At 43.7% G+C, this 19553-nt stretch overlaps 1 protein-coding gene across 4 annotated transcripts; it reads right to left on the bottom strand.

Annotated features, from left to right (window-relative positions):
• Positions 1–18: 18 nt before the first annotated feature.
• Positions 19–17468, bottom strand: LOC129833667 (centriolar coiled-coil protein of 110 kDa-like). 4 transcript variants are annotated; one of them, XM_055898399.1, is made up of 14 exons: positions 17261–17468; positions 16156–16346; positions 13346–13474; positions 10063–11335; positions 9646–9767; positions 8897–9047; positions 8363–8484; positions 6742–6858; positions 6437–6538; positions 6144–6260; positions 4322–4392; positions 4094–4159; positions 2815–2874; positions 19–2655 (listed from the first exon to the last, which is right to left on the bottom strand). In XM_055898399.1, the coding sequence occupies exons 2-14, from the start codon at positions 16318–16320 to the stop codon at positions 2568–2570; spliced, it is 2583 nt and encodes an 860-aa protein (XP_055754374.1). In that variant the 5' UTR covers positions 16321–16346; positions 17261–17468; the 3' UTR covers positions 19–2567. The 4 variants fall into 4 exon arrangements, with proteins under 4 accessions (XP_055754374.1, XP_055754377.1, XP_055754376.1 ...); XM_055898402.1 differs by having other exon boundaries at positions 2834–2874; XM_055898401.1 differs by having other exon boundaries at positions 8375–8484.
• Positions 17469–19553: the final 2085 nt, after the last annotated feature.

Raw genomic sequence — 19553 nt, 5'->3', positions numbered from 1 at the left:
ATGAATACAACACAGACATTCAAATATCAATATTTAATATCATTGGTCATTCGGAAATAAATACATCAAGCACAGGCTGTAAACAGGAAAGAATTACAAAATGTTTTGTATTCAATACACAAATTGCTAATTAAATTAATCAAAGCCAGTCAATAACAACATCAGAAATCTGTCACTGCTACAAAAGGCCATGTAAGGTGGTGTAGGGCTGTTTAAGCAGATACATAGTTACGCCAGTTATTAATATACAAATCCCCTTAGCAACTGACTCAGGGTCAGTATCCAACTCTTTCACAGAATGACACATTAGTGTATGCTGTATCCCACCCAGGATTGCCCTAGGTGGGACACATCAGCCCCTAGGTAGGATACATCAGCCCCTAGGTGGGATACATCAGCCCCTAGGTGGGACACATCAGCCCCTAGGTGGGATACATCAGCCCCTAGGTGGGATACATCAGCCCCTAGGTGGGATACATCAGCCCATAGGTGGGACACATCAGCCCCTAGGTAGGATACATCAGCCCTTAGGTGGTATACATCAGCCCCTAGGTGGGACACATCAGCCCCTAGGTGGGACACATCAGCCCCTAGGTGGTATACATCAGCCCCTAGGTGGGACACATCAGCCCCTAGGTGGGACACATCAGCCCCTAGGTGGGACACATCAGCCCCTAGGTAGGATACATCAGCCCCTAGGTGGGATACATCAGCCCCTAGGTGGGACACATCAGCCCCTAGGTGGGACACATCAGCCCCTAGGTGGGATACATCAGCCCCTAGGTGGGATACATCAGCCCCTAGGTGGGACACATCAGCCCCTAGGTGGGATACATCAGCCCCTAGGTGGGACACATCAGCCCCTAGGTGGGACACATCAGCCCCTAGGTGGGATACATCAGCCCCTAGGTGGGACACATCAGCCCCTAGGTGGGACACATCAGCCCCTAGGTGGGACACATCAGCCCCTAGGTGGGACACATCAGCCCCTAGGTGGGATACATCAGCCCCTAGGTGGGACACATCAGCCCCTAGGTGGGATACATCAGCCCCTAGGTGGGATACATCAGCCCCTAGGTGGGATACATAAGCCCCTAGGTGGGGAAAGAAGACTTGCCTGGCTAATGCGTTTGTACGTAGCACAAGCTCTCCTCTCACTGTGTACCACCTGGGCCTGTGCATCAGCCAGGCTACAAGAAGACTGCTTTGAGATAAGGATGTTATAGCTACTGCACACTGGTGAGTTACTTTGGTTATCATCGTTAATGTTTTCTCTGTCAATCCTCTCATATACACTGGCAGCTTTCAGATATTCCAGATATCTCAGTCATGTTTGTTTGTGAAAGGCAGCTACATTTCTGTATGGGATATTCTAAATACTCTCCAGAGACATAGGTTTGTCTGTCAACTACAGCTCAAACATGCCGGGTAAACAGACCATCTGAAACCAAAGCATGTTTCTCTTGGTACAGTGTAAAATAAGACAATAGTACCTTCAACTGTACATTTTCTTTCATTTGGCCCTGACGTTTTGCAGCAAAACACATTGATATTTTAAAATTGCACATCACACACAAACCAATTTTAAATGTTCCAGACTTCACACAGAGCAGAGAGTTCAGCACCATGTATTATAGGGAGAGAGCGCTTTAACTCAAAAACTATATTAAGAAATAAATACTGTATGTTTAAAATACCTTTTTTTACATGGCAACTTTCTGTGACTACCAGCAGAGGGTGATGGCTACTATAGCAAGGGTTAAAGCTAGGTAATCACACAATGATCTCTATCGCTGAGGTGTGTCTGGAAAAGCCGCCGGTGTGTTTAACATTTCACAAACCTCTCGTCTTACGTTAGATAGCGCCACGACTATGTTGACGACTATGTTGAGGTTATCCAGGCTGCATCACATCCGGCCGTGATTGGGAGTCCCAAAGGGTGGCGCACAATTGGCCCAGTGTCGTCCGGGTTTGGCCGGGGTAGGCCGTCATTGTAAATAAGAATTTGTTCTTAACTGACTTGCCTAGTTAAATAAAGGTTCAATTTAAAAATAAATAAAAAATGAGAGGAGGAATGACGCCACCTGTCAGAAGACAATCCATACCTCTAACCTCTAATGGAATCTACTTCCTTTACTTTTGTCATGCTTCAATATGAGTCCGTGTCCCTACTACATATCCACTACAGAAGGCCTCTAGCTACAAAGTCTTTGTAAGTTAAGCAGCAAATATAGCTATCTAGCAGCATTAATGCATTAATTATCTTGGCACAAGAGTGCACAGCAGCATTCAAACCTAAGGAATACATGAACTGTTCATAAGTTTGTAATAGTAGAAAAATCAGTGTAAGTATAGTAACAATCCATTTGGTAGGGTGTTCCCTGGGCAGAGAGCACTGGACTGAACCATCAGAGGGAGGTTAGAGGGAGGTTAGAGGGACTAGTAGCATTGGTGGTTGTTGTGGTGGTGGGGGTGGTCGAACCATAGTGAAACATGGGGCTGATAGAAGGCCCAGTGGCCAAGGGTCAGGTAGTGAGGGGTCATAGAGGGACTGAGGGAGGAACCAGTTAGCCCAGGGAGTTCTGCTTCTTCAGGCTATCTGAGCGCCTCACTCTGTCCTCAGGGGTATTTCTGGACCAGCTCCTGACAGACAGACTTAGATTGACAGACAGAGAGGGGGAGAGATGGGGTGATTTTTATTCATTATAAATTATAGTTGTATTATTTATTTTGTATGCGTTAAGGAATTAAAGAAGAAGGGCAGAGAAATAAAGAGAGGGGGAGAAGTAGAGAAATGTTGGAGACTGTATTCACCCCTGTCGGTTTAGCTGACCTGGGACTGAGGCATTCTGACCCTGACTTGGCTTCAGGATCCTGAGGGGGAGAGAGAGTGATGAGGTGAGAAATACAGAAAGGGTACATAGATAGTGTACCACTGACCTGTGCTGACACCTAGAACACTTTCCCCTATCTGGAGGATAAATATTTCATATGTACAGCTTTTTTTTAAGTATAGAAAGAAAGTAAGAGATGTGAAGTATAGGAGACAGTCAGAGATGTGAATTATAGGAGACAGTTAAAGGTGTGAAGTATAGGAGACAGTAAGAGATGTGAAGTATAGGAGACAGTAAGAGATGATGGGAATTATAGGAGACAGTCAAAAGATGTGAATTATAGGAGACAGTAAGAGATGTGAATTATAGGAGACAGTAAGAGATGTGAATTATAGGAGACAGTCAAAAGATGTGAAGTACAGGAGACAGTAAGAGATGTGAATTATAGGAGACAGTCAGAGATGTGAAGTATAGGAGACAGTCAAATATGTGAAGTATTGGAGACAGTCAAATATGTGAAGTATTGGAGACAGTCAAATATGTGAAGTATTGGAGACAGTAAGATATGTGAAGTATAGGAGACAGTAAGAGATGTGAAGTATAGGAGACAGTCAGAGATGTGAAGTATAGGAGACAGTCAGAGATGTGAAGTATAGGAGACAGTCAAAATGTGAAGTATAGGAGACAGTAAGAGATGATGTGAATTATAGGAGACAGTAAGAGATGATGTGAATTATAGGAGACAGTAAGAGATGATGTGAATTATAGGAGAAAGTAAGAGATGATGTGAATTATAGGAGACAGTAAGAGATGATGTGAATTATAGGAGACAGTAAGAGATGATGTGAATTATAGGAGACAGTAAGAGATGATGTGAATTATAGGAGAAAGTAAGAGATGATGTGAATTATAGGAGACAGTAAGAGATGTGAATTATAGGAGACAGTAAGAGATGTGAAGTATAAGAGACAGTCAGAGATGTGAAGTATAGGAGACAGTCAAAAGATGTGAAGTACAGGAGACAGTAAGAGATGTGAATTATAGGAGACAGTCAGAGATGTGAAGTATAGGAGACAGTCAAATATGTGAAGTATTGGAGACAGTCAAATATGTGAAGTATTGGAGACAGTCAAATATGTGAAGTATTGGAGACAGTAAGATATGTGAAGTATAGGAGACAGTAAGAGATGTGAAGTATAGGAGACAGTCAGAGCCACGTATGTGCAGTCAGTAGGGGGCAGCACTGTTCTCTACTGTACCTGTTAGTGGGAGGGCTCTTTGGCTTCTTCTGTACTTTCCTGGCTTGTCCTGGAGACTCACCCACCCTGAGAGAACAGAACGATACACATCAGAATAACTATGCTTTTATCTCAATAATGTCAGCCAAATAAATATATTTGTGATATTTTATCATAGTCTGATCTCCTGGTACAAATTCAGATAAGGCATCTGGTTTGATTACAAATCCATCATCTAACCCGTCCCACCTCTTCTTCCTGTCCAGTGACCTCTGTGTGGCAGCAGACAGCACTCTGTCATTAGGACTCCTGGCTTTCTCCTATCGAGAGAGAGAGAGAGAGAGAGAGAGAGAGAGAGACACACACACACACACACACACACACACACACACACACACACACACACACACACACACACACACACACACACACACACACACAGCAGATTGTCAGATACAGTTACACATCAGAATCATGAACAGTATGTTTTAAGCCAGGGTCAGTATGTTTTAAGCCAGGGTCAGTATGTTTTAAGCCAGGGTCAGTATGTTTTAAGCCAGGGTCAGTATGTTTTAAGCCAGGGTCAGTATGTTTTAGGCCAGGGTCAGTATGTATTAGGCCAGGGTCAGTATGTATTAGGCCAGGGTCAGTATGTATTAGGCCAGGGTCAGTAAGTATTAGGCCAGGGTCAGACAGAGATTGTGTGACAGATGAATCAAGGTTTTTCCATGGAGCTCATATATTGACGGACAACAGAGAGGAAGGAGCGTCTTTTACGTATGTTTTTGAACATCAAAAGTTTAACTAATCTCTAGTTTTGATAGATGAAATCGGACGTTTTCATTTGAAGATTTTCTTTCCAAAACGCTATACATCCATTTTGAGAAATGTTCATTGTTTAAAGAAATTATGAAAGAGATTGGTGTGTTTTTTCACTATCTAATCATGGCATTCAATGACAGACATGTATTTGTTTGAAATCTCACTTGATGGTTTCATTTCAGAGACAAATAATAATGTTTTTTTTTTTAAACACTATTTGGGGCAGCAGGTAGCCTAGTGGTTAGAGACAGGTAGCCTAGTGGTTAGAGACAGGTAGCCTAGTGGTTAGAGACAGGTAGCCTAGTGGTTAGAGACAGGTAGCCTAGTGGTTAGAGACAGGTAGCCTAGTGGTTAGAGACAGGTAGCCTAGTGGTTAGAGACAGGTAGCCTAGTGGTTAGAGACAGGTAGCCTAGTGGTTAGAGACAGGTAGCCTAGTGGTTAGAGTGTTGGACTAGTAACCCAAAGGTTACTAGATCAAATCCCTGAGCTGACAAGGTAAAATCTGTCATTCTGCCCCTGAACAAGGCAGTTAACCCACTGTTCCTAGGCCGTCATTGTAAATAAGAATTTGTTCTTAACTGACTTGCCTAGTTAAATAAAGGTTAAATAAAAAAATATCTGCCTCACTCTCAGGTTTTACACAAACAAATATATATATATTTTATAAAGAACTGTACAAGTGATACATTTGTGACATCCATATTTAAAAACATTTATGAATCAATATCAATATGAGATCTGTATGTGAAACATTAACATTTTATTCATTTAGCACATGCTCTTATCCAGAGTGAATTACAGTTAGTGCCTTCATCTTAAAATAGCTAGTCACAGTCAAATATACACTATACGGACATTGCATTCCAGTTAAACAATGGATATATAGTGTTTTGCAAAAAACTAATTTTAATACACACAATCTATGAATTAAAAATCATGAAGGTAGCTAAAAGTACTAATTTCTGGCGAAAAAACACAATATAGCGTTTTGGAAATAAACTCTTCCTTTGTCTCTGCCAGGCTGCAGCCTTAGGATCTAGGCTCTGCTTTAAAAAGTGAAATAATGTTTAGTCACTTTTTCTGAGGGAGTTTACACTTGTTTTTGTGATTTTTTACTGTGAGAGTGACAAAGTTTAAGTCCTTCTGTTATGATTGGCCTATTTGTGTGACTGACAGTTAAAAGTCCCACCCAGTGTGTTGTGTTGGTCTAAGTCTGTGATTGAAAGGTGAAACGTCCAGTCAGGTTACCATTTCTCGCAGCTTCTTCTCTGTGCGGACCTCTCTGTCCAGCTGCAGCAGAGCCAGCCTCTCCTCCAGGGGCATCTCAAAGAAGATGTCATGGACGTCATATCGAGCCGCACGCAACTGAGGGGACACACACACAATATAATCAATACTCGTACTCATCCGGTTCCACTTTCTGTATGTGTGTGTGTGTGTGTGTGTGTGTGTGTGTGTGTGTGTGTGTGTGTGTGTGTGTGTGTGTGTGTGTGTGTGTGTGTGTGTGTGTGTGTGTCTCTCTCTCTCTCTCTGAGTGTTACCTGTGCCCTGACTCTCTCCTGCAGAGACAGGTCCTGTGCTGATATGGAACCTCTCTTCTGTGGAGCTTCAGTCTGGAACGAGCGGATGAACTCTTGTGTGTCCTAAAACCATACACACACACAGACTTAAAAATGATACCATTTAAATGATTAATTAGTAAAGGTGATCGTCTTTAAATCAGACTGTTTCAGTTCCATTATGATTCAGTTGCTATTCCCCTACATACCTACACTATATAGTAGTATATACATCTACACTGTGTATACAAGTGTGTTTCTGTGTGCAGATATAAGAGTGCTCTCACCTGAACGGTCTGGCGCAGCTGTTTCACCTTCTCTGTCTGGAGCAGTCTGCGGGTGAGGAAGCCACAACTGATGGCTCCCAGACGACACAGCGCCCTCTGCTGTTCAACTGTCACAACCTGAGTGAGGAGCAGTAGCATAGTGCAGGAGTAGACACATGGAAATCAACTTACACTCAGTCAAGAGAAGATTTTATTATATTAAATATATTGTTTGATAAAACAATGAAACACACATATTGCTTGCTGTCTCTTGCTGTCTCTGCCTGGCCGGTTCCCCTCTCTCCACTGGGATTCTCTGCCTCTAACCCTATTACAGGGGCTGAGTCACTGGCCTACTGGTGCTCTTTCATGCCGTCCCTAGGAGGGGTGCGGCACTTGAGTGGGTTGAGTTACTGACGTGATCTTCCTGTCTGGGTTGGCGCCCCCCCCTTGGTTTGTGCTGTGGTGGAGATCTTTGTGGGCTATACTCGGCCTTGTCTCAGGATTGTAAGTTGGTGGTTGAAGATATCCCTCTAGTGGTGCGGGGGCTGTGCTTTGGCAAAGTGGGTGGGGTTATATCCTTCCTGTTTGGCCCTGTCCGGGGGTATCATCGGATGGGGCCACAGTGTCTCCTGACCCCTCCTGTCTCAGCCTCCAGTATTTATGCTGCAGTAGTTTATGTGTCGGGGGGCTAGGGTCAGTTGGTTATATCTGGAGTACTTCTCCTGTCTTATCCAGTGTCCTGTGTGAATTTAAGTATGCTCTCTCTAATTCTCTCATTCTCTCTTTCTTTCTCTCTCTCGGAGAACCTGAGCCCTAGGACCATACGTCAGGACTACCGGGCATGATGACTCCTTGCTGTCCCCAGTCCACCTGGCCTTGCTGCTGTTCCAGTTTCAACTGTTCTGCCTGCGGTTATGGAACCCCTACCTGTCCCAGACCTGCTGCTTTCAACTCTTAATGATCGGCTATGAAAAGCCAACTGACATTTATTCCTGATTATTATTTGACCATGCTTGTCATTTATGAACATTTTGAAAATCTTGGCTCTCTCTAATTCTCTCCTTCTTTCTCTCTCTCGGAGGACCTGAGCCCTAGGACCATACGTCAGGACTACCGGGCATGATGACTCCTTGCTGTCCCCAGTCCACCTGGCCTTGCTGCTATTCCAGTTTCAACTGTTCTGCCTGCGGTTATGGAACCCCTACCTGTCCCAGACCTGCTGTTTTCAACTCTTAATGATCGGCTATGAAAAGCCAACTGACATTTATTCCTGATTATTATTTGACCATGCTTGTCACTTATGAACATTTTGAACATCTTGGCCATGTTCTGTTATAATCTCCACCCGGCACAGCCAGAAGAGGACTGGCCACCCCTCATAGCCTGGTTCCTCTCTAGGTTTCTTCCTAGGTTTTGGCCTTTCTAGGGAGTTTTTCCTAGCCACCGTGCTTCTACACCTGCATTGCTTGCTGTTTGGGGTTTTAGGCTGGGTTTCTGTACAGCACTTCGAGATATTAGCTGATGTACGAAGGGCTATATAAAATAAACTTGATATACATCGAACATGATTCTGGAAATGGAGACACAAGAGGGAGCACCAACAGTTGGACACCACACACATATGTAGAAGCACACGCACACACACAAGCACCTGACTGAGCCTTCCCCGGGGCTTGCTGGCCCCCCAGGTGGGCCCCCACAGGTAGACAGGAGGCTGCATGGAGGGAGAGGGAGCACTGGAGCTCAGTGGAGAGGAGAAACCTGGAGAGAGAGAGAGGGGAAAGAAACCTTTTACACATTACATTCACACAGAAACAGGTAAATAGGCAATAAACAAATCACGTTACCAAGATGGCTTTACATTTCTGAGACATACAGAGGAACCATTGTTGCAGTATATGCATTTATTGTGTCAACAGTTCGGTCTGTATTTTATTGATGAATTTGCACATAAAAAATACAATACAATATGAAGATGAGAATTAAAAGACAAAAGAAATGTACAAGCTGAGGAGGTAAAAACTAAAACGCCGTAAGGGTTTTGTAAAGCACCTCCCTATTTCAAATAGTAATAGAATACATAGTTATATTTCCCAACGCTTCAACCCAATGACATCTACCAAGGTAATGGTTTGTGTGTGTGAGTTATTCTTCCATGCCACAGTCCACCTACCCATGCTGTGTACACTGTGTCTAGGTGACCTATCAGTAGCACTCAGGGTGGGGCTAAGGCCAGGGCAGGAAGGGCTGAGGCCACCACCGTCCCCACTCAGGAGCCGGCCACACCCCTGCTCTCTCAGCCTCATCCCCTTCTCATCCAGCTCCTAATAAAGACACAGAGAAACACAAACACAAACACAAACACACACACACACACACACACACACACACACACACACACACACACACACACACACACACACACACACACACACACACACACACACACACACACACACACACACACACACACACACACACACACACACACAGGAGCGTTGTCCCATGACAGATGTGTAGTCTTGATGATTGAACAGTCACTTCTCTACAGCAGCCAAACAAAACACTTTGCAAATGCTAACATATTCAAACTTATGGAACTTAAAGCCACATTCTGGGATTCAACAACACTTGTTTTGGTATACAGCTGAGGGGTGGGGCTAGGGAAATGTAACCCCTCTCAAATTCATACTAGACAGAGCTCTAGATGCAAGGACTGACAGGCCATGACATCCAAGAAACAGCTTCCCAAATCCCAGACTGTAGCTTTAAAGTTTAATTCTCTGTGTGACATTCTGTCTGCATATACTATATATAATATCACAAACTAGGAAGGAATGCTGATAGTTGTGGAAGAATAGTGACAAATGTGGCTTTTGATCCATTGAGCAGGGTCAACATGCCATGGTTCCATGTCCTGACCTGACAGAGGCGCTGTTGTTCTCTCTCCTGTTCAGCCATGAGAAGAGACATCTGCAGGGCATGCTCCTCCTCCAGACGCCTCTGCATCTCCTCCAGAGCACTCACACGTCGCTGGGTCTCCTCTGAAACACACACACACACACACACACACACACACACACACACACACACACACACACACAAAAAGAAAAGACACATAAACGCACGGACGGTCGTACACATACAAGTACACATACCACACACACATGCATGCATGAAAGCACACACACACACAATTATTTTCAATGATTGCACGAAAAGTAGTGGACTTTACATTCAAGACAAATGAATCACAGAGTACAGACTGCCCTGTATAGTTTTCTTCATAACACTCTCTTATATCATACACACTACGTCACAACGATCTCTCTCTCTCACCTGTCTTACTGTCCTGCTCCTCTAAGGAAGAGCTGGGTGTGATCCGTCCATCATGGGGCCCCTGAGGCCCCTCAGGCTCCAGACTCATCTGGCAAGGAGAGAGGTCAGGGGTCAAGGGTCTCACGTGGGGCCTTAGCAGCGTGGCCGAGGGGTTCTCCACCTCATAGGACTGATTCAGGGGGACCGCGGGGCTCCTACGGCTCAGGGCCAAACGAGGCACACCCCCCATGAAGCGCGGGAGCCTCTCCTGGCTGCGGTCCATGCCAGGTCCTGAGGCAGAATGGGAGGAGTGGAGCTGGCTGTCTAGGGTGTGGCAGCGCCGGCGAAACCCGGAGCTGATGACATCATGATGCCCATGTGAACCAGTTCCGGAGGTACTGACTGGGCTGCAGCTCTTCTCCTGGACCGGGCTGGTGCCACACTGGCTGCCACGACGACTACTGCTACCGTCACTGACGCCTGACCCCCGTTCCGGTGACCTCATCACCCCTGTCGCCATGACAACAGCGCTCTCCTGGTGCCTCCCCACTAGCCCTCTGGGGATGAGGTCAGCCGAACCAATGGGGAAGGAGATCATGATGTTACCAGTGGACACTGGACGTGGTCGGCGGCGGTGGGGGCGGGGGCTCATGCTGGGTTCAGGGCTGGGCAGGAGGGCGTAAGGGTCGGGGAGGCCAGACGAGAGGCAGCTAAACCGAGAGCCATATGGGTCACACACAGCCTGGTACTGGGCTTGAGCTTGGGCAGGATACTGACTCTGGTGCTGGATGTGGGCCTGGATCTGAGGTGGGTTTAGGGGACTGTGGCGCAGGCTGTACCCCTGTTCAGGTTTCATCTCTCCCAGAGGACTGCGGCTCTCGTTCTCCTTGTCAGAGAGGCTCTCCACAGGTGGGGTGGTTGAAGTGACCCGGCCGATGACTTTTGACCCCCTCTGGGCCTGCTCTCTCTCCACATACTCCCTCGACCTCCTCAGAAGGCTCTGGAAACTCATATCCTGACCGCCCCCTATCTCCTCCTCTCCCCTCCTCATCTCCTCCTCTACCTCCCACCTCTCCTCCTCTACCTGCTTCTCTCTCCCCTCTGCCCTGTACCCATTCAGGACTATGGGGGACTCAGGTTGAGGAGTGGTGGGCCGATCCGTATTGTGTAGCCCAACCACACCAGCGCCCCTGGGTAGCCCAGGAGAGTCTGTGACCAGGGTGTAGCCATTCACTGTCTCAGGTTTTGGGGAAAGGCAATATGGCGGAGTTGGTAGATCCATTTTACTGTCCACCTGTAGTAAGAGAGGCAGAGAGAAGAGGGGAATTAACACAAATAATCAGATATGGGCTGCGTCCGAAAAAGCACCCTTTTCCCTTTATAACATGCACTACCCAAGAAGACTCGAGGCTGTAATCGCTGCCAAAGGTGCTTCAACAAAGTACTGAGTAAAGGGTCTGAATACTTATGTAAATGTGATTTGCAAACATTTCCCCAAAACTATTTTTGCTTTGTCATTATGGGGTATTGCGTGTAGATTGATGGGAAAATCGATTTAATAAATTTTTTAATAAGGCTGTAACGGAGCAAAATGTGGAAAAAGTCAAGAGGTCTGATTACTTTGTGAATGCACTGTAAGTGCATATTATGTGTGTGTGAGCAAATCAGTGAGTGTTTGTATGTGTGTGTTGGAGTATCAGTGTGTGTTTGTATGTGTGTTGGAGTATCAGTGTGTGTGTGTGTGTGTGTGTGTGTGTGTGTGTGTTGGAGTATCAGTGTGTGTTTGTATGTGTGTTGGAGTATCAGTGTGTGTGTGTGTATGTGTGTTGGAGTATCAGTGTGTGTTTGTATGTGTGTTGGAGTATCAGTGTGTGTGTGTGTGTGTGTGTTGGAGTATCAGTGTGTGTTTGTATGTGTGTTGGAGTATCAGTGTGTGTTTGTATGTGTGTTGGAGTATCAGTGTGTGTTTGTATGTGTGTTGGAGTATCAGTGTGTGTATGTGTGTTGGAGTATCAGTGTATGTTTGTATGTGTGTTGGAGTATCAGTGTGTGTATGTGTGTTGGAGTATCAGTGTGTGTTTGTATGTGTGTTGGAGTATCAGTGTGTGTTTGTATGTGTGTTGGAGTATCAGTGTGTGTATGTGTGTTGGAGTATCAGTGTATGTTTGTATGTGTGTTGGAGTATCAGTGTATGTTTGTATGTGTGTTGGAGTATCAGTGTGTGTTTGTGTGTTGGAGTATCAGTGAGTGTTTGTGTGTTGGAGTATCAGTGTGTGTTTGTATGTGTGTTGGAGTATCAGTGTGTGTTTGTGTGTTGGAGTATCAGTGTATGTTTGTATGTGTGTTGGAGTATCAGTGTGTGTTTGTGTGTTGGAGTATCAGTGAGTGTTTGTGTGTTGGAGTATCAGTGTGTGTTTGTATGTGTGTTGGAGTATCAGTGTGTGTTTGTATGTGTGTTGGAGTATCAGTGTGTGTTTGTGTGTTGGAGTATCAGTGAGTGTTTGTATGTGTGTTGGAGTATCAGTGTGTGTGTGTATGTGTGTTGGACTATCAGTGAGTGTTTGTGTGTTGGAGTATCAGTGTGTGTGTGTGTGTATGTGTGCTGGAGTATCAGTGTGTGTGTGTGTGTTGGAGTATCAGTGTGTGTGTGTGTATGTGTGTTGGAGTATCAGTGTGTGTATGTGTGTTGGAGTATCAGTGTGTGTGTGTGTGTTGGAGTATCAGTGTGTGTGTGTGTATGTGTGTTGGAGTATCAGTGTGTGTGTGTGTGTGTGTGTTGGAGTATCAGTGTGTGTATGTGTGTTGGAGTATCAGTGTGCGTAGTGTGTAGGGCCCTGTGAGTGTGCATAGAGTCAGTGCAAAAATAAGAATAAAATACAAAGGTCAACTCAGATAGTCTGTGTAGCCATGTTGTTAGATACTGTATTTAGCTGTTTAGTAGTCTTATGGCATGGGGATAGAAGCTGTTCAGGAGCCTGTTGGTGTCAGACTTGATGCACCAGTACCGCTTGCCATGAGGAAGCAGAGAGAACAGTCTATGGCAGGGTTCCCCTAGCTAGTGGTTTAACTTGGCCCCCCCAAATTTCTGAGCAAAAAAAAATGTTTGTTGAATTTTCATTGTTGGAGATAAAAAACAAACTGTAAAAACACAAGGAAATCAACTCCAAGTGATTGTAATATGGGAAATCTGTTCCCACAACCATCCGCTCAAGAAAAGAATTGGCCCGGCGGCTAATCTAGTTGATGATCCCTGGTCTACGGCTTGGGTGGTTGGAGTCTTGGGAAATGGTTGTCTGAGACTGACCTGAGCATTGTCCAGGATGTCCTGAACCCTGGTCAGCAGGCTGCTGCTGCGTAGTGCCTGTCTGTCCACCTCAAGCTGGGCAGCCCTCTGTCTGTACTGGCACATCTCGCTGCGCTGCTCCACACTCAGCTGAGGATGGATCACAATAAACACACACAGTCAGAGAGACACACACACATACATGCATACATACATAGTCATATAAAGACAAACACAGACAGGCGCGCATGCACCAACACACATTCTCGCCTGGGTCTCTCGGAATCCATGTGACAATTTTTAAATTACACTAAGCACCTTTTTTTCTATCTAGAACCTTAAAGGGTTCTTCGACTGTCCCTATATGTTACATCTGCTCCTGCCACGCCCTCTACTTCTCATCCTGTGTCTCCCTAACCTGCCGCCACTCCCCTAGTGCTCTCTCCCTCTTCCTCTGTGTGTGTGTGTGTGATTGTGTGGTCGGAGACAAGTGTACTGGAGGCAGACCAGATCCCCACCAGCTGCAACCTGTTCCATAATCAAGACCTCTACAAATAGCCCTGCCACTTCCACGCTGCCACATCGTAACCTCTGTTTTAGCCGTTTGTTCCTGCTTAGATCTTGTTTTCGTGTTATACCTGTTTTCTCTTGCCTGACGCTGTTTTCCTCTCCGTTACAGTTATGCCTGCTCTGACTCTGGCCCGGCTCTGACTCTGGCCCGTCAATAAATACCTTGGTTACCTCATCCCAGTCTCCTCGTCTGAGTCTGCTCTTGGGTTCACCTGTTCTGCTCCGTGTGACACTATAGGAGAACCATTTGAAGAACATTTTGGGTTCCATGTAGAACCCTTTCTACAGAGGGTTCTACATATAACCCAAAAGGATTCTACCTGGAACCAAAAAGGTTTCTCCTATGGGGACAGCTGAAGAACCCTTTTGGAACTCTTTTTTTCAAAGAGTGTAGAATACTTCTTCCTTAGAACACAACAGTCAAGTTCTGGAATGTGGGACAGAGCCAGAGTAGGCCTAATGACCTTCCCTCTAATCAGCTCTCAAATCTCTCTCTCTCTCAAATATCTCTCTCTCTCTCCAATTCAAGGGGCTTTATTGGCATGGGAAACGTATGTTTACATTGCAAAATTAAGTGAAATAAACAATAAAAATGAACAGTAAACATTACACTCAACTAAAGCTCCAAAGGAATAGAGACCATTCAAATGTTATATTATGTCTATATACAGTGTTGTAACAATGTTCAAATAGTTAAAGTACAAAAGGGAAAATAAATATACATAAATATGGGTTGTATTTACAATGGTGTTTGTTCTTCACTGGTTGTCCTTTTCTTGTGGCAACAGGTCACAAATCTTGCTGCGGTGATGTATTTAATCTAATAGATATGGAAGTTGATCAAAATTTGATTTATTTTCAAATACTTTGTGGGTCTGTGTAATCTGAGTGAAGTATGTGTCTCTATGGTCATACATTTGGCAGGAGGTTAGGAAGTGCATCTCAGTTTCCACCTGCCCACGTACACACAGATGCACACACACAAACCCACAAGGCATGCACAAACACACACCCCTCTCTATCCCCACTCTCACAAACATTTCCTTCACACAGCTCCTCCCAGTAAACTTAATCAGGCAGCAGTCAGATAACATGGATCAGACAACCTATGTACCCATCCCCATATTTTTACCAAAACAGGGACAAGGAAAATGCTTTGAACCATTGATTGTCCCTTTAATACTCTGTGATTTAACAAAATAAACAATGACGTGTTTTTTATGGTGTCTCTTTCGCTAAGACATGTGAACTACAAAATGTTTAAGCCAGATATTTGTTGTGTGTGTGGGCATAATGGTGTGTGTGTCCACTCAATGCCCATTGCTCACAATGCTACATTGTAAACCAAAGGATCATTGCATTTGGTTACCATGCAACTTGAGAGTTACAAAACCCCAGACAGGAGAATACCCACACATACACAAACTCTCCTGGGGAACCATTTTGTTGTCATGGAAGAAAGCAAAGTCACCCTCATGACAACAAACTACGCTCACTGGGCTGAATCCTAATTGGATATAAGTATGCTTAACTTAACTCAAACATCTGTGCACATTTACTACTACCTTCCCCTTTTATGCGGAAGGTTTGAATTACATGCATGGATAATATCTATGGTTAGGATTTAGCCCACAATATATACAATGTACGTAAGGGGATAATCAACAAGGGGCTATGAGTCCTATGGAAAATAATGAACGACGTGGAAGGTGTGTTCCACGACGCACTAGCGGAGTGGAACTCACCTTCCAAGGAGTGCCATTATTTTTCTTAGAACGCATAGCGCCTTGTTGATTATCCCTTTTATGCCATGGCTATAATTGAACACATTTGCCACTAGAAATGTGTTAATTTGCAGGTACAAATGGGTTCATCAGTCCTAGCTTGATATTATGAAAATCAAAATCAACAATGCCAATAATGATTTAAATTTCAAAGAGCTTGTAAGAACTGTAGCCATTGAATTCTACCGTGCTGATATACTGTTCGTTATAGGGAAATAATACACGCTCTAGAATGCCTTTCCAGACAATCAGAAACTAGTTTTCAACAATGCCATGGTATACATCTACAGTACATCCAATGCTGGGGAGGATTTGGAAAAAAGACACTGTAATATCCTGGAATTCACAAACAGAAAAACACATTTTAACATGGTAAAATTCCCACCTTGCCCCCAATTCCACCCCTGACCTTATGTTATATCTATGTCTATACAGCTCTCCGCACCTTCTGCCCTTTCCCCCAGACTATGTCCTTACCAAGGGTGAGAGCACAGCCCTTCCATGGAAGTGGATGAAGGAGAGAGCTTCCACAGGACCAGTTGGCTCACAGCCTGTCTGTTGGCCTTGGCTCTTCCCCTGGCTCTCAGTCTGCAGTCTGGCCAGGCTCCGCAGGCAGAAGTCTTCGTAACTCTCCATGTCCATGTTTGGGCTCCAGCCTCTCAAATCTGCTGCTTACAACAGAGACACAGTCAGATGAATAGTCATAAAGCGGTACAGTATCCAATGAGAGAGGGTATTTGACAAGACACTGGAGCCAGGTGATCGAGCCTGCAGGCTAAATGTCAACACAAGAAGAAGCTCTGCAGTGTGTGTGAACCATGAAGGCGTGGGGTTAGGCACTATCTGCTGTCAAGCTATGAACAACTGGAAGAGCCAGACAAACAAACCCAAGGAGGGCTCTGTCTTTAGTTACTGTATATCTCACACACTCATCACATTCCACTCATGCTATTCTATTCTGAGAGGCATGATGAAGAATCATGTTTCTGATCAATATGATTGCTTTTAAGGGAATGCTTGTCAGCAAAGACAATGAAGGTGCACGCAAGCACACACAGACACAATATTTTACTTAAACCCGTAGTTAACCCACATTGATTGAGAATGAATGAGATCCTCATGATCAAATAATTAAGCAACCGGATTGAATGCCCCACTGACCCAATATCTCGACCAGAATAAGTCAGATAATTACCAGTTCCATTTTCCTGATAATGTGGTTATTTCATGGATGAATAGATGTAATGAAAAGTCACCTGGGTCCGTGTGTAAATATCCTGTCTTATTATTGGTTCCCCCAGAGTAGGTAAATAACAGCCACGGCTAGTAGAAGACACAGTAGCACTGTACGGTGTTATAGTCCACTCATTACATGGCATGATACAAATTACAGTCAAGCGCATCTAGCCTACACTTTGATACAATGTAGCAGAATAGACTGGCTGGCAAACAGTGAAGCCTCACTACATTTTGCGGCATGGTAATAGTATTTGACTCGTGAAGCAAGCCATGCTTCTACAGCTGTGCCCAGCAGTGGCTGACTGACAGCGGGTTTTGTCCGTGCCCATCCCTCTCCTCTTACCCTGATTTTCTAGCGTGACATCCACAACCAATGACTTCGTGTATCTCTTTTCTTCCCCTAAATACAAAGTTGAAGACAAATGAATATCTCCTGGCGTCGTTTGTCTTATGGTTTCTGTTGTTTATAGAATTTCAGAATCGTGAATTTCTCTTTTCTATCTCAGGTTTGCCTCAAATGGTCCTCATCACATCGACCTCTTCCGGTCGCAACAGCGCCTCCTAGCAACATAATTTAGGCCCTGTTCCATTTCTATCCCTAGCACCTTCATTTCCCCTAGCCTCAGCCTCCAATGTTGAAAGGTGTAATATGATTTTAATAAGAAACATTATGATGATGGCTCCACCAGGCCTAAATTGAGCCCAAATAGGAAATCCTGTCATATCCTTTTTGCAATAGACAACAAAGGGGAAGATCATAAATAGGCATTGGGGACTGAAATGGAACCCGATCCGTCATCATAATTATTATAAAATAAAATAAAATGTTTTTAAAAATAAAAATGTATTAACAAATATCACCAAACAAAAGAGAAACAGTCATATGCAAACTATTTACATTGTCAGGAATCCTAAACAAACAAATCATATTCATTAATAATACAACAAGTTTTAATTGCCTTTTTGTTTTTCATTTTAGTTAAAGTAGTGCCATATTGTTTAAACTCATTATAAAGTGAAAAAAGTTTACGTTTTGAATTAGACCATTTGCATTTGTGAATATGAAATGTACCTAGTATTATTAGCAGTTGAATTAAATATACTACATCTTTATCTATGTCAGAATTTCTGAAATAAATCATTATTCAGTGATCATAATGATCTCTTGAATCTGTAAAAGTATTACACGGCTCACATTCAAATTGAGTGATTTGACAATGTAATTTACAAATGAAAGCAAATTTGAAATAGTGTATAATGAATAATCAATAATATCCAATTCAAATATTTCAATCCAACTGTGTTATTTCTTAGCTTATTCAGATATGGATTTTGTATGAGACAGAGAGAAACGCAATATGGATGTTTCTGGAAAAGGACAGATGGCTGAACACTTGATTCCGTTAAGATAATAGTTGTCACATCCTTTATCAATATATTGCATTAGTGGGTGAACCTACAAATTATTGCATTGTCAGTTCAGTATGGCAGAAATTACAATAACATAAAACAACATGAGATTGAGAAATATCTTTATTCTTATTCTAAGAGAATTTTGGAGATTAAATTAACAGAGTTGGTACAGTTGAACATAGTTACATTAAAATGTGTTCATTGGTGATTTTAGCATCTAAATCTTGGTGGGGGGGGAAAAAATCTAATGTTTTGTTGCATGCCAGAAAATCCACTACACAACACAACACGAAACAATACATTAATTGGACTATAACGGTGACAAACGGTGATCGCAAACTGTTAGGGCCTACATAAAGCTGTCCCAACAGCAGAGCTTTCTGTTCAGCACCATGGAGTGAATTCTTACCACTGCTACACCTGGCTATAAGCGGAGCCTTGTCTGGCAGCGAAACAATTCATTCAGCCTCATTTACTGCCTTTAAAAATATGCTGATATGGCTGACTGCTGTGTTCGGGTCGAATTGGACTGATTTACAAGTTCTCTCGGGAAAATGTAGTTAATTTAATCTGACAGTCATAAGGTTCCATGACTTTGTCCACACAGGGCATAACTTTTGTACACCTGTGGTGTTCCCGGTCAAAAATGACCGGTCATTAGAAATTAATGGGTGAGCCTACAATTAGTGTATAAAATTGAGTTCAGGCACATGCCCATTCATCAGATGGTCTGGGAGAGGAAGTGTGTCCTCCACATACATGTGTGTTTGAGCACACGCACACACCTATTTCCCCTTCTTGGCTTCCATGGCAACCCCCACGGGAACCTTTTCCCAATATAATCTTTCCCCCATGGGAACCACACCTATTGGCATTCTCACAAACAATCGCAACATTGTTTCAATAATATATAGAACTTTTCTTGCAGCTCTGGTATATAAAGCTTTTTTGAGGCCTTGCTCACAATTCATTCTGCGACAGCACAATGACCAAACGATATACTGTGAGGCTCTTGATCATATCTTTGATCATGACACTGGTGAGGAGGAGAGAGTTCTTGTTAAACTTTGACACAAAGTAGTCTGTGATAAATAGCACAAAATGTTTAATTTGAGTATTTGTTATAGTCAAAATAATCCATACATTATGCTTTTTTTTAAACTCATAAACGAGTTGTATGAGCTCAGGTCCATGAGGCCTTGTAATATTCACAAGAACTTAAG

This window comes from Salvelinus fontinalis, chromosome 34, assembly GCF_029448725.1.
Source record: "Salvelinus fontinalis isolate EN_2023a chromosome 34, ASM2944872v1, whole genome shotgun sequence".
NCBI classification, from domain to species: Eukaryota; Metazoa; Chordata; class Actinopteri; order Salmoniformes; family Salmonidae; genus Salvelinus; species Salvelinus fontinalis.
The sequence above is the reverse complement of the archived record's forward strand: the minus strand, read 5'-3'. Positions and strand labels throughout refer to the sequence as shown.

Excerpts from the sequence above, each read along its gene's own strand:
- LOC129833667 (XM_055898399.1), bottom strand. The coding sequence starts at position 16,320 with ATGGACATGGAGAGTTACGAAGACTTCTGCCTGCGGAGCCTGGCCAGA. Across the intron at positions 6,261-6,436 it reads AGGAGAGAGTCAGGGCACAG|TTGCGTGCGGCTCGATATGA; the intron begins GTAACACTCAGA and ends GTGTCCCCTCAG. Across the intron at positions 2,656-2,814 it reads GGTCAGCTAAACCGACAGGG|TCTGTCTGTCAGGAGCTGGT; the intron begins GTGAATACAGTC and ends TGTCAATCTAAG.